Source organism: Phaseolus vulgaris, chromosome 5 (genome assembly GCF_000499845.2).
Source record: "Phaseolus vulgaris cultivar G19833 chromosome 5, P. vulgaris v2.0, whole genome shotgun sequence".
In the NCBI taxonomy this organism is placed as follows: domain Eukaryota; kingdom Viridiplantae; phylum Streptophyta; class Magnoliopsida; order Fabales; family Fabaceae; genus Phaseolus; species Phaseolus vulgaris.
In genome coordinates, this window is record NC_023755.2 from 1,741,276 (window position 1) to 1,755,643 (window position 14,368).

General features: G+C 31.7%; 3 protein-coding genes across 4 annotated transcripts; 2 read left to right on the forward strand and 1 right to left on the reverse strand.

The window, feature by feature from the left end:
• Positions 1 to 160: 160 nt before the first annotated feature.
• On the reverse strand, positions 161 to 2,221 carry LOC137834737 (protein WHAT'S THIS FACTOR 1, chloroplastic). Of its 2 annotated transcripts, none has more exons than XM_068642900.1 (2): positions 2,078 to 2,221; positions 161 to 1,933 (listed from the first exon to the last, which is right to left on the reverse strand). In XM_068642900.1, exon 2 carries the CDS (start codon positions 1,895 to 1,897, stop codon positions 401 to 403), a length of 1,497 nt encoding a protein of 498 aa, XP_068499001.1. In that variant the 5' UTR covers positions 1,898 to 1,933; positions 2,078 to 2,221; the 3' UTR covers positions 161 to 400. The 2 variants fall into 2 exon arrangements, with proteins under 2 accessions (XP_068499001.1, XP_068499002.1); XM_068642901.1 differs by having other exon boundaries at positions 2,044 to 2,172.
• Positions 2,222 to 2,570: 349 nt separating this feature from the next.
• LOC137834732 (thylakoid lumenal 19 kDa protein, chloroplastic) lies at positions 2,571 to 3,919 on the forward strand. Its single transcript, XM_068642893.1, has 2 exons — positions 2,571 to 3,012; positions 3,432 to 3,919. The coding sequence occupies exons 1-2, from the start codon at positions 2,667 to 2,669 to the stop codon at positions 3,806 to 3,808; spliced, it is 723 nt and encodes a 240-aa protein (XP_068498994.1). The 5' UTR covers positions 2,571 to 2,666; the 3' UTR covers positions 3,809 to 3,919.
• Positions 3,920 to 6,596: 2,677 nt separating this feature from the next.
• Positions 6,597 to 10,192, forward strand: LOC137834735 (disease resistance protein RGA2-like). The gene is made up of 3 exons (XM_068642896.1): positions 6,597 to 9,399; positions 9,613 to 9,657; positions 9,864 to 10,192. The coding sequence occupies exons 1-2, from the start codon at positions 6,717 to 6,719 to the stop codon at positions 9,624 to 9,626; spliced, it is 2,697 nt and encodes an 898-aa protein (XP_068498997.1). The 5' UTR covers positions 6,597 to 6,716; the 3' UTR covers positions 9,627 to 9,657; positions 9,864 to 10,192.
• Positions 10,193 to 14,368: the final 4,176 nt, after the last annotated feature.

The window sequence follows — 14,368 nt, forward strand, 5'->3', positions numbered from 1 at the left end:
ATGAAATTTATGAAATCATACAATGTGTTTATTTTTTGTTAACTGAAATTACTGTGTGATCTACAAAACTATCGATTTTTTTTATAATAATTAATAAAAACATCAACTTATTTATAATTTATGAAGTGTAAAAAAAAGTTATATCAGACAAACAAAAGAGTTATGGAGAATGAAACAATAATACACAATACATTCTCCCCAAGTAATAATAATCTTTGGATTTGAGAATTAACTTTTGCTTCAACTCTATCATATGTACACAATCTTTATAGCAAATAGTCAAAGATAGAACAGAATCCCTATCATGGTATGGCAGATGCAATCTGGAACTGTAACTTACCACTTGAAAATTGCACTGCTTTACTTGTGCAGGGAAAAACTCTGTTCTTCAAATTAAACACTACCAAGGCTGCATCTGAGGTTCATCCAAACCATGTTGAATAGGAAAAGGTTTGGCAGTCCAAAATTCTCCATAGTTGCTTTGGGAGAAAATCTTGTCTCCTTGATCATCATCATCATCATCATCCTCTGCCTCGAAATCCAACTCCTCAAATATATCCTCAAAACCATCATCATACCCATTCTCAAAATTATCGATCCCAATATTATCATCGTAATCATCATCAGTGTCACTATTATCTTGACCAGTTCCATTCAAGCTTCCAATATCTTTGCTAAACCTACCCTTCCTTCTCTCTCGTCTCATTCTCTTGGACTCCCTAGCCAAGTCCATCCATTTATCTTGTATGGACAAAATCTCTTCCTTCTCCAATAAGTTGCCCTTCTCACCAAACCCCTCCACCAAGAAAACCGAGTGTCGCTCCCCTTTCAAACTCACATAAAACAATTCCGGGTGCCTTATTATCATCCCTCTCAACTTGTTTGGGAAGCCAAACTCCTTTCTGAAATGAGTCAAGTGGTCTATCAAAGTCCTCTTTTCAACTGTCATTGCAAGAACCTCCCTTACTAATGCACAAGCTCTCTTCTCTGCCTCCAACGATTCCTTTGCAAAAGCCTCAGCAGAATTCCTGTAGGGGCACACTTCTGCCATTTCTTCAAATCTCAGCAAGAAATTCTGGTGCCGTCTCTTTAAATTAAGCCCCTTTCGAAGTCTCAATTGCTTGAACTTCAAAGGACGGTCAACTATGAAACCAGGATCATGGGATGCAGGAGGTGGCAAAGGCTTTGTCAAGTTGACATCCCAAGAAACAAGCTCAAGGGCACGGCCATAGGGAGTGTCAACGGTCCTGAATTTGTCCGGATGATCGTTGCACAACCGGGACCTGAAATTAGGAGGCAGACCAAGATGTGGAGCAAAGTGAACCAATTTGGACAGAAGTAACAGGCGGCGAGAAGATAGCATGAGAAGCTTTTGGAGTTTGGCTGCTAACAAGTTGGAAATGGAAGATTGAAAAGCCAATTCCTCAGCAGCAACAGCAGCTGCAGCAGGGGTTAATCGAACACAGAGCTGGGGATGCAACTTGGTCGCATAGAGTGATTTTGGAGGCCATGGAATATTGAAGAGTTCAAAAATGGAAGGGTATCTATGAATCATAGAAAGCACGGAACGAGGCTTAGGAAGACCAAGATAAGAACGGCATTTACACAGAATATGAACTGGAATGTAATGTTTCGATTTAGAGAGAAGTAAAGTTTTTAGCTTCTGAACAAACCTAACCCTATACTTCATCACAACATGCCTATCGAGTGTACGGTCACGGACAAGTTTTATAGAGGAACAAGAAATTGAAACCGAGATACTCTGAAGACGATTACCCGTTTTCAGCTTCTCATTGATCGAAAAGGATGAAGGTTTTGTTCCGCCATGAACAAAACTGGAACTCAGGGAAGCAACTGGTTTGGGATTGCTGATTGAAAGAGGAAGACAAAGCGCCATTTCCAACGCTTCAACCACTCACATAACACACCATACCTGAAAATCACACAAAGAACAACAAAATTAGAAGAACGAAACGTTATTGAGACAGAACACCAGATTCTAATAATATTGATTCTGTAAAGAAAATTTAAAGAGATAATTACAACTTTAATTGGAATAAATTTAGTGTGTTTTTACTTTTCCGGCGAGGCAGAGATGTTCTGCAACTTCCGGCGAGGGTGAAAGGGTTTAAGAGAGAGTAGGGTTTCTTCCGGTGAGGCAGAAAAGGAGATAGCTCTGTTAAAATTGGAAAAAAAATTATATTTTAAATTCGATAAAATTTTGTACACGGTGAAAATATGCGTCAATTTCTTTATTAATAATTTATGGATAATTATAAAACAAACTTAGACAAAAAAAAAATATTTAAATCGAAATAATCATTTTTAACTACCTTTAGTTTAAAAAAAATTATTGATACTATAACAAAAATAAGTCATTTAGAGACATAAAACAAAAATTATATTGTTTAAATATTCTTTGCAATACTAAATTTGTCACTTTAGGATAAAATGCAATCCATAATTATTGTTATAATAATTTATTATTTAGATTCCACTTACGTGGCACACTCCTATTGGTGGAAAACAAAGATTACAATATGCCACATTCCACATAATTGTTCTATCTTGTGGATAAGAAAAAGATGTGTAACACACTTTGGTGTTTCAATGGACATCAATAATAGCACACAAAAACACTTCCACATCCACATATCCACCACACCATGGCAACCACCACCGCCATCACCACCGTGTTCTCATCCCCATCAGCCATTCTCTCCTCCACCGCCACAACCACCACCCCACCCTCTCCATGCAAGCCCCTCCTCCCCTTCAAACAACCCTTAACAACCTTAACTGCCGCCGCCGCCATCGCCTCCATTCTAACCACCGCACCACTGCCTTCCCTGGCGCAAGACTCCCCCTCCTACCAAGTCTACTACGGAACTGCCGCCAGCGCCGCCAACTATGGCGGCTACGGCGGCAACTCCAACAAGAAGGACTCTGCTGAGTATGTCTATGACGTGCCTACAGGCTGGAAGGAACGGTTGGTGTCTAAGGTCGAGAAGGGTACTAACATTTGTTCCATATTTCTACATATATGATGTTACCTCTGCTATAGACATGTAAAGATGTATGATATAGAAACATACACCCATTATCAAATAATGAACCAAAAAGTAAAATTTCTTCCGATTGATCTTTACACATGGTTTTAAAAAAGGAATGTGATTAATTAATAGTTATTAGATAACAATTCAAATTGGATAAATGATCTATTTGGTCTTTGAATGTATCCTGTTATTAAGAAAATGGATTATATGAGATGAGTTCACCCACTTATAAAGAATCAGAAATATGATTGAGTAGTGTATATATATGTTTACTATGTTTGATGAATGTGTAAGAATATCTTCATTTGGAAAAATGATATTGTTGTATTGGATAAGAATAGTGTGTGATAAAAGTGTAGCATTTGTGGATCATAGGTACTAATGGAACTGACAGTGAGTTCTACAACCCCAAGAAGAAGACAGAGAAAGAGTACCTCACTTTTCTGTCGGGGTTTCGCCAACTTGCACCAAAAGATGTGATTCTGAACAACTTGGCACTCTCTGATGTGGAGTTGCAGGACCTGATAGCCAATGCTGATGGCTTGAGCTCTGAGGAGGTGAAGGATGATAAGGGGCAGCTGTATTATGTGTATGAGATTGATGGGGTTGGCACTCATAGCTTGATCTCAGTGACTTGTGCTAAGAACAAGCTCTATGCCCATTTTGTCAATGCCCCGACTCCAGAGTGGAATAGAGATAAGGACATATTGAGGCATGTTCATGAGTCTTTTAAGACTGTGGGGTCTTTTTAGTTGGCTTTTGGTGTTTAGTATTTGGTAGAGGTAATGAATGATGAATGATTATATATTATGAGGATGAGGATGGTTGCTTTTGATAAATTTGAAATTTTTTACCATTTGTCATGTTGCTTGGATTTTTGGTGGGATTGGCTTCAAAGCTTTAGTGTCTGATGTAGTGTGTTGGGAAAATTGAAGTAGATGTTGCAGGTCTAAGTTTTGTGTGGTTTTTGGTTGAATTTGTGAGTGTTTTTCAACTTGTTCTTAGCTTAAAACATTCATTGATGTTTTTGGACTTCTCATGGAAAATTGAAAATTTGGGGCTTTCAGAATATTTTGGCATGGAAAATTCAATTTATGATTACTAAATTAGAACTCTGACTGATGAAATTCCAGATGGGGGATGAAAAGAGCTGGAATAGAAATATTCCTCTGGAATTGTAATCATCATCTGTTCTATGCAGAGGATGGTGTCCTTATGATGGTTTTCTTTTGATAAATTTGGGATACTTACTGCTTGAAATTTTGGTATGGCTTGCTTTGATTTGGAACTTTCAACTTCTGATGTGGTTAGCTGGGAAAATGAAGTGCAGCTCTTGCAAGTTGTGTGTGGTTTATGGTTGAATCTGTGAGCATATTATGCTTCTGGTTGTCTACTGCTTAAAAACTCAATTTCTGATGCTCTGTTACTTTTCATGGAAAATTCAAATTTAGGAGTTTTTAAATTATGTTGGAGATGTTTTTTGCATGACAGCAATATACATAGATTAGAAATTTTTACTGAGTGTGAGCAGCATGCTTGTGTTTCTTGAACAATTGGCTTCAATTTGATACTTGCAGGAATTTTTGCTTTGGAAAATACATTATTAGAGGTTGCAGATCAAAATTTTGAGTGACTTGTTGAATAGGTGTTGTTTTTTAGATTCAAAACACTTGATCTGAGTTTTGGCAGTTTCAGAAGTTTTTGAACATGTTTTCATTCAATTTCTGATTTCTAAATTACAGTTATGGTCAAAGAAATTCAGGGTAGGCTAATATTTATCTGCATGATATAATAGTTTTATTAGATATTAGTTTTTTAATAGTGTTTCACTGGTAAAGGATTTGACTGGTATCATTTTCTTAAATATTTTTTTATTAAATATTGTTTTATTCGATCAATATTCTTAGGTATAATATAAATTCCATTTTATTTAATTATTCTATTCTACACTTATTAATAATAATATTAGTTTTTAAAAATAATTTATGTTAAAAGAAATTTAATAAAACAATAGTGATGTAAATTTCATATTATTTAGTTATTTTTTTCTATATTTATTTATCATAATAATAGTTCTGACTAGAAGTTGTACTAAGACAAGTTAATATTAGTAATGTAAATTATTAACTTATTTATTTTATTTCCTTATAAGTCAAATTATGATTAGTTTGCCTATTTTTATTAATTAAATTGTAATTTTTTTCTCGTTGGACCAATATACCATTTTTATCCACTTAAAAAAAATATATTTAAAATTTAAATTTTATTATTAAATTTTTTGAATATGATAATTACAAAAAAAGGGTGAGTAGGTATTAATGCTCACAAATACTATTAAATTACAAATACAAAAGGGTGAGTAGGTATTTAACATTTACCAACCAAACTAATAAAAAATAATTATCCTATTAGATAAAAATATACAAATTTGTTTTGGTTTTTCCTATATAAATAATATGGAGGGTAATCTAATCACTGGAGAGAGGAATTTGAGTAAAACTAAATAAGAAGAATTGTTTAAATATAATAGCTTAACATAAAGTCAATTTAATTACATAATTTTAATATATAAAATAATATTATTGAATAAATAAAAGTGTTAAATATTATTTTGTATAACACATTAAAAGAGTTAATATACTTAATTTAAAAGGTATTTAATCTCACACTAAAATCGTCCTAATTACTGTAGAAAGACACGCTATTCCTATTCCTGTAATAATTGGACTATACAATTTGATAATTTCTTTATATAAAAAAAAAACATTTCTTTGTGATTAACTTCACTGTACAAATTATCAAAAATAAAACTATAAAAATAATTCTATCTAAATCACCTTATTTGTCACAAAAATAAACTGTAATACTAATTTATGGTAAGACTAAAAACAAAACTAAAAAATGTCAATAATCTAAGACTAAAAAACTAAATTTATAAGAACTAAAATCAAACAAGATCATATCTATAGGAATTTAAAATATATTTAAAGATAAAAAAAATAAGAGCCAGAAAATAGAATTTGTCTTTTCTTATAGAAAATAAAGTACATCTTGAAGGGGTGATTTTAAATCTATATCTATTAAAAATATGATAAAATCAAACATAATTGTCACCATTAATTCCTTTAATCAATAATTTGAAGTGCACTTTATCAAGAATTTTTTCTTTCCTCTACAGTTCTAACTTTGACTCATATATAAAACAACACAATAAAAGAAGGTGAATTGGGTAAAGAAAAAGACTTTTTATTTTAATTTCTTAAAACTGTTATTGAAGACTAAGAAGTAGAAATAAATTTTTTTATAGTAGTTAAATTTAACAGAATCTATATCCAATTAATCTTACACAGTAGTTTATTTATTTTTCGGTCTGTAGGTTTGTTTATATAAAAATGAAATTGATTACTTATTTTTATTGGGGAAAGTGGTTAAAGAAAACCATAATGAAAGGTAAGTGAGTGCTGGAAGGGGAACCTTGTTGCCTTGAACCTATGAACATTGCTTTAGAACTGATTCCTGAACCTTTCCTTCATTACAAACTATTCCTTCTCTGCTAAAGATGGCAAGTTTTAGCATGTTAAGCCCACACAATATTTGTCCCTGTTACCATTTTCATACCATCTCTCTTTCATTTCCATCTTGTTACAGAGGTACAACAACATGACACAGTTTGTGGTTGAATCTCTGCTTTTCAAATTGAACTCACTCCTCCAAAAGGAATTCACACCATTTCTGAGTTTTCATCAACACCTGAGGAAGCTTGCCGGCTTGTTCACTACTATCAAGCCTTCGCTTGAAGGTGCTGAGCTGAAACAATTCTCAGACAGAAATATTGACGATTGGCTGGCAAAGATAAATGATGCTGCTCACAAGGTGGACGACATGATTGATGAGTGTGCCTATGAAGCATTGCAGTTGGAGTACCAAGGAGTCAAAGCTGATCTATCAAGCAAGGTACAAAGCTCTTGCTTGTCCTCTTTTCATCTCAATCATGCTGTTTTCGGTTACAAAATGGCTAAGAAAATGAAAAGGATAAGTAAGAGATTAATAGAAATTATCCAAGAAAAGAACAGGTTTAATTTGACTGAGACTGGGGTGATTGTTGGTAGAGGAAATGAACTCATTGAGGGGCGCCCAACTACCTTTTTCTTCCATGAACCACTATGCGGAAGACAAAGGGATATAGATATATTTTTAAACCGTTTGATTAGTGTTTCTCACCATCTTTATGATTTACGGGTCTATTCAATTGAAGGTGAAGATGGAATTGGAAAAACAGCATTTGCCAAATTCATCTTCCATCATCAAAGCGTAGTGGACCACTTTGAGTTAAGAATTTGGGTAGGTAGTTTTTGGGATGTCAGTTTGAAGGGGATGCTAGAAGCTATCACCAAAGCAGCTATTGGGTGTGAGTGTGAGGACTTAGATCTAGAGATTCTACAAAAAAGACTTCAATATATTCTCCAAAGAAAAAGATATTTGATTGTATTCGATTTCAATTTGTATCTCGAGCATCAGAGTTGGAATTCCTTTGGTGAAGACTGGTGGAGGTTGAAATCAATATTGGCTTGTGGGGGAGTCGGTGCTACCATTGTGGTCTCCTCTCCTAGTTCCTTCGAATTTGTAGAGGAAATATTGTTTGGTCTTGAATTATCAGCGTTGTCTGACAATGATTGTTGGACATTGTTTCGACAACAAGTCTTTAAACCAAATGAGAAAATACCGTTTGAGCTCGAGGCAATGGGGAAGGAGATATTAAAAAAGCTTGAGCAAGTGCCTCTTGCAATAAAACTACTAGGTGGTCTTTTACACTCCAATAGAGAGGGAAAAGAGTGGCTCAATGTCAAGGAATACATTGGACAATACATTGGACAATTTTTTGAATATCCATTGTATCCAAGAAATGACATGAGAATAAGTTACTCTCTAAGAAGTGTCCTGATATTAAGTTACTTGAACTTACCAACAAGACTCAAAAAATGTTTTGCTTATTGTACAATATTTCCAAAAGGTGAAACAATAAGAAAAGCATATTTAATTGAACTTTGGATGGCTAATGGGTTCCTTTCATCTGATAGAAGGTTAGATGTTGAAGATGTGGGCGATGATGTATGTAATGAATTATATAGGAGATCATTTTTTCAGGATATTGAGAGAGATGAATTTGGCAACCTTACAGGTTTCAAGATGCATAATATTGTTTTTGATTTTGCAAGGTTAGTTGCAAATGATGTGAAATGCTTAATAGGCGACACTAGTCTAATTTATTTGTCTAGTATAACCAAACATCTCTCAGATTATAGACGGAAAATTGAATTGAATTCAATTGATTTGCAGCAAGTAAAATCTTTGAGGACTTATCTAATACCAAATCAATGCAGTGATCAATTTTTTCCTAAGGTATTATTGAAATGTCATTCTTTACGGGTGCTTGAGTTTCGACTAAGGGGAGAATTGTCACCTTCAATTGGAGATTTAAAACATCTAAGGTACTTGAATCTTTCCAAGAGTGACTTTAAAACTATTCCAGAATTCATGTGTAAATTGTGGAATTTGCAAATCTTGAAATTGGATTATTGTAAACATCTACAAAAGTTGCCCAATAGTTTGACAGACTTAAAATTTCTTGAAAAATTATCTTTTAAAGGTTGTCACAAACTATCAAGCCTTCCTCCTTATATGGGGAAGTTGACTTCCCTGAGGAGTTTAACCTCGTATGTTGTTGGCAATGAAAGAGGATTCCTTTTGGCAGAATTGGGAGGAATGAAGCTGAAGGAAGATCTTGACATGAAACATCTCGAAAGAGTGAAAAGTGTAGAAGATGCCATGGAAGGAAATATGTCAAGTAAGAGATTGAAGGAGTTGAGATTGTCATGGGAAAAAAATGAAGAGACCAAATTAGGAGACAATGCTGAAAAGATTCTTGAAGTGCTTCAACCTGATACCGAACAACTTGTGAGTTTGAGAGTAATAGGATACCCGGGTGGCAGTTTCCCAAGATGGGTGTTTGCTCATTCTCTGAAGAAATTGCAGATTGAAAGATGTAGGGAACTGAAAGGTTTGCATAAAGCTTTTGATTCCATGACTGCCCTGCACTCCTTGAGACTATATGATCTTCCAAATCTAGAATCCTTGTCTGATTGCTTTCAACACCTTCGCTCTCTTCGCCAATTAGCTATAGGTTTTTGTTGCAAGTTGGCAGATTTTCCAAACAGCCTAAGAGCGAGCATGCTAGAAAGATTGGATATTTACGCTTGTTATGCCTTAGAGAAACAACTATGTTATTGGTCAACAATACTTCTATCTTGTGAGATTAGAGTGGACGGTTGTCTTATTACAAAAGGTATACTTCTCACTTTTTCTTCTTTTACCACATGTTATATGAGGTTTACCAAGTTTTTTTGGTCCTTAGAATTTCTTTAGTTTAAGTAGTTTTTTTACCAAATTTAACATGAACTAAATGTAATGGTCAAAGTAAATAATATCAAATACCAAAGTTAAAGAACTAATTTGATAAAGAATAATGTTTGTGATTTTCTTTCTTATCTTTGTTCAGGAAGTAACTACTGATCACAACATACCAGATACCAGAGGGGGAATGGTAATAGTCATTTTCATGTGTTATGTCATGAATAATTTTGTATATGATTTTCACCTTCTGTTAATGCAAGTTTCCTTAAACTCTGTAGTTTGATTTAAGAGGCACATGTGAGTCAATGTAAAAGTTTTTATTCTCTCGATTAATAAGAAATCATCATGACTTTTGAGAAAATTATTGCATTTAAGCATCAATCATGAATATTGCAGGATGAATCTCAAAATCTGGTTGTGAAATGTAGTGATGAGAATGGAGAAACCAACCATCCATGGTGCAACATCAGATTGCAAACTACCTTTGTTCAGACAAACTCATGCATTTAGTCCCTCATAAGCAAGTACAACAAAGGTTTCAACTATGAAAAGGACAACCTCAAAACTCCATGAGAGGAGCAAATCCATGAAGCCAAAACTTGAGATTGTAAAGCCGATTAAGGTATATCATTTAAGTTATATCACTCTTTGCTTTCAAATTGTAAGGTATACACAATTAATAAACAAATGTAAAAATATACTGTTTCTTTGGGATTTTAAACTTATTTTTCTTTATATATTTTTAGCTGCACTTAGAATATTAATTAAGGAATTTGTTATATTAATAAAAAAAATTATTTTTTAAATAATAATTAAAGAACCAATCAATAAAATATTTAATAAAGATACTCCATTGATTGATAACATTTTATCATATAATTTTAAAGATATTTCGCCACATATTTTCTTACATCTATTCTCTCATATTTTCAAACTTTTATTCTCTAATCAAAACACATATAATTAAAACAAAAAAGTCTGAACACATATTAAATTAGGACTATTAAACTTCCTATTCAAACTTTTCGATGAAATCTTATTTTGAAGTAGACTTTCTAAAATATAAAAATATATTTTAAAAAAAATATTTTAAAATAGATCGAAGGTAATAAAAAATTATTAATATAAAAATAAACATCTCAAAACTATAGCACGAGAGTTTGTTAAACTATCTATTGGATTCAAGCCATTTAGTTTGTGAAGTATAATTACAAAAATTACACCTCCATCATAGATTATTTATTTTTCTAAATATAAATTTTATATTCGTTATACTTTTTATTTTGTTAATATTAGACTTTTTTTAGTTTTTATAATTCTCGTGACCTCTTTACAATTACCAACACCATTATTCTAGATCAATGTGGAAAGACGTCCATAGCTATGTCAATGTATATCTAGTTCTTTTTAATGATACATACAAATTAAATATTTATATTGATTTATTATTTAAAATTATAAAATTAATCCTAAATAAATAAATAAATTTTATTAGCTTTTATATTTTTGTGGTAGGTAGTTTATTATATAGATAGTAAAGTTAGTGAAGTAAAATTAATTGAATTTAAAAGAAAATAATAAAAAAAGTACATATAAAAAATAGTTATACAAAACATAAAAGGGTAAAATAGTATAATTTGTGTACATAAAAAATTAATTACAAAAAAAAATCCTTTATTAATATTAATAATTAAAGATACATATTCTAGTAGTAACAAGTTAACCTAATTTTTAAAAGTATAAAAAAAGTCGTTTAAACTTTAAATCACCAATTTTATTGAACTAAATCTATCTATCTATCTATCTATATATATATATATATATATATATATATATATATATATATATATATTGTAATGTCTCATTTACATTCTCCTATATAATATGGATTTATTAAAAAATGTTTTAGAGTTAATGAAAGTTATCTTTATCACTCTAGCAGTCCTATGTATATCAGAATCCTCTTTTGTCTTCTCTACAACTTCCTGAATTGGTCCTTCCACTCTTATTTGCTCATTCATGTTTTAATGCATTAAGTGGATTCGTGTTGCACATTCATGTTTTAATGCATGTATTTAAATATGATCATCAATTCAATAGTGGTGTCTTCATTTTCAACATTCAGTCTGGTTCTTCATCCACACCTTATATTATACACAATACTGTATCCATCATTTCTTATGCTTCTTCTTTTTGCATTCAATTTGTAATTTTGATACAAATTTGGGAGTCTCGGTTTCTACTGTTGTAAGACAGTGAAACATAGGTTAAAATAACTGCCCAAAGATTTTATTCTCACTGTTGCCAACTAACATTTGTTCTTCTGTAGGTGTAAGTTCCGTATCTGGATTTTCAATTGGTCAAATGTTGCTATTTTATGTGTCTAATCAATAGTTTGTCATTGGTTCTTATTTTAATCGGTTGAAATTATTTCTTGATGTTCTATTCGGTTCATGTTCTTGAAATGAGTTTCCCATGAGTTTCTTGATTTGTGTTCTTGAAATGGGTTTCCATTTGGTTCTCTTGTTCTTGTTGTGTTCTTGACTTGCTTGTAAAATCTTGATCCTAATTCATAAAAGTGTCTATTAACTCATCATCTCCCAATGATAATCATATCATTTGGTATCATGAGCCATGGGTTTGTTCTTGTTTTGAGTATTTGACACTTTTAATTCAAGCAATTTATTTTCCAGCACCTTATTTTGTGCAGATTTTTTTTAGGTTCCTTTTGGTGTGTGATGTTCTGTTTTTACTATATTTGAGTCTTTCTTGCTGTTTTTAATTGGTACAAAATAATCGTGTTTGAGTCATTTTGTTATTTTGAATCCATACAAGTTTTGTCATAGTCATATTTCTCCCAAAATGTCATCAATTCTATGTAGTACTTTTTTGATAATTTTGGTTGATTGATTTTCTTTGAGTGCAGTTTTATATTTCTGTTTTTGATCCTTTGGTGCCTTTTTTATTTTTAGTTTTGAGTTCATGCTTTTAGATCCATACAAGTTCTTAAACATCAATTCTATTGTGTCTTTTGAAGTTCTCAATTCTGTTTTTTCATTCCAAATTAGGTTTCCTCTATTTTTCTTGAAAACGTGCTGACTGTTTGGTTTATCAAAATTTTCAAATTAAGTAGTTTGAAGTGTTAAAAAAAGAGTGAAAAAAAAGTACATCAAAAATCAAAATACAAAAAAAAATGATAAATGAAATACGTACAGAGTGTAAAATTCTGACTCTGGAAAAAATGATGATGCGGCAGTGATTTTCGGGAATTTATCACAATTAATTGGTGTATTGTTTGTGTGTGATTCCAGTGCCCAAATTGAGACAACATCTTGAAGTTTCAGTGGTTTAAATTTCAAATTCCAGTTTGCATTATCAAGTTCAAGATAAATCTTTAAAGTTACGCACAGTTTTTACACAATTCCAGTAGTGTTGTTTTTTGGTTTTCTTCATCCTATTCTAGTGCTTTTCTCTAGGTTCCTTTTGTGTGCTATCTTTTAATTGAGTACCTTATTTTCTTGATTGTCTTTTCATTCCATATTCTTTGAGTTTGTCATATATCTTGTATTCCTTTTGCTATAACCTTTTCTTGATTGTCTTTTATTGCTCCTTAAAGTTTTGTGGTGTTTTGGCTTTGAGAAAGAGTGGGTTGCTTTGACATCTTTCATTTGAGAACTACCCAAACCCCAAGATAATCTTAGTCGAGGAAAGAATTATTTCTTGGAGTGCTTTGAGTGCCTTTTACTTTCCATTACCGCAACGTATTTGTTCTAGTTTTCTAACCTTGTTTTCTTTAATTGTTTGTTCATTGTGTTTGTTGTTTTCATTTTGGCAATGGCTACCTATTCAAGTGGTGAATCTTCCAAACCACACTCTCCACAAAGAGCATTTATTCTTGGTGAATTGAAGGAGGCAAAATGCTCTCTTGCACAAAGAGATGAAGCCATAAAATAATTGGAGGAAAGATTACAAAGACTTGAAGTGACTCATGATAGGTTCAACCATTCCAACCATGGAAGCCGACATTCTCATAGACTCTAATTTAATATTTTTTGAAACTTAAAATAACTCTAATTTATGGTAAGACTAAAAAGAAAACTAATAAAATTTCACATATGTATTATTAAATATAAAGTAATAATTATATTAAAAATTTAAAGTTAGATCACATATTCCTTACAGAAGTAGAATAATTTAATTGCATTAATTTAAAAGAATTTTCTTGCCTTTATTTTCTTAATTAATATTTTTTTAAACTTAAAATAACTCTAATTTATGGTAAGACTAAAAAGAAAACTAAGAAAATTTCAATAATGTAAGACTAAAAAAGAAATTTATAAGAACTAAAATCAAACAATATCATATCTATAGGAATTTAAAATATAAAAGATAAAAAAATAAGAGCCAGAAAATAGAATTTATCTTTTCTTCTAGAAAATAAAGTACATCTTGAAGGGGTGATTTTAAAACTATATCTATTAAAAATATGATAAAATCAAACATAGTTGTCACCATTAATTCCTTTCCCCTACAGTTCTAACTTTTTTTGACTCATATAAAACAACACAACTAAAAGAAGGAGAATTGGGTAAAGAAAAAGACTTTTTATTTTATTTTCTTAAAACTGTTATTGAAGACTAAGAAGTAGACATAAATTTTTTTATAGTAGTTAAATTTAACAGAATCAATATCCAATGAATCTTACACAGTAGTTTATTTATTTATTTATTTCTGTAATTTGTTTATATAAAAATGAAATTGATTAATTATTTTTATTGGGGAAAGTGGTTAAAGAAAACCATAATGAAAGGTAAGTGAGTGCTGGAAGGGGAACCTTGGTGGCTTGAGCGTATGAACATTGCTTTAGAACTGATTCCTGAACCTTTCCTTCATTACAAACT

What these genes read in the sequence shown, in the direction of transcription:
- LOC137834737 (XM_068642900.1), bottom strand. Translation starts at nt 1,897, where the DNA reads ATGGCGCTTTGTCTTCCTCTTTCAATCAGCAATCCCAAACCAGTTGCT.
- LOC137834732 (XM_068642893.1), top strand. Translation starts at nt 2,667, where the DNA reads ATGGCAACCACCACCGCCATCACCACCGTGTTCTCATCCCCATCAGCC. An exon ending in GGTGTCTAAGGTCGAGAAGG is followed by an intron (nt 3,013 to 3,431) that starts GTACTAACATTT and finishes TGTGGATCATAG; the next exon opens with GTACTAATGGAACTGACAGT.
- LOC137834735 (XM_068642896.1), top strand. Translation starts at nt 6,717, where the DNA reads ATGACACAGTTTGTGGTTGAATCTCTGCTTTTCAAATTGAACTCACTC.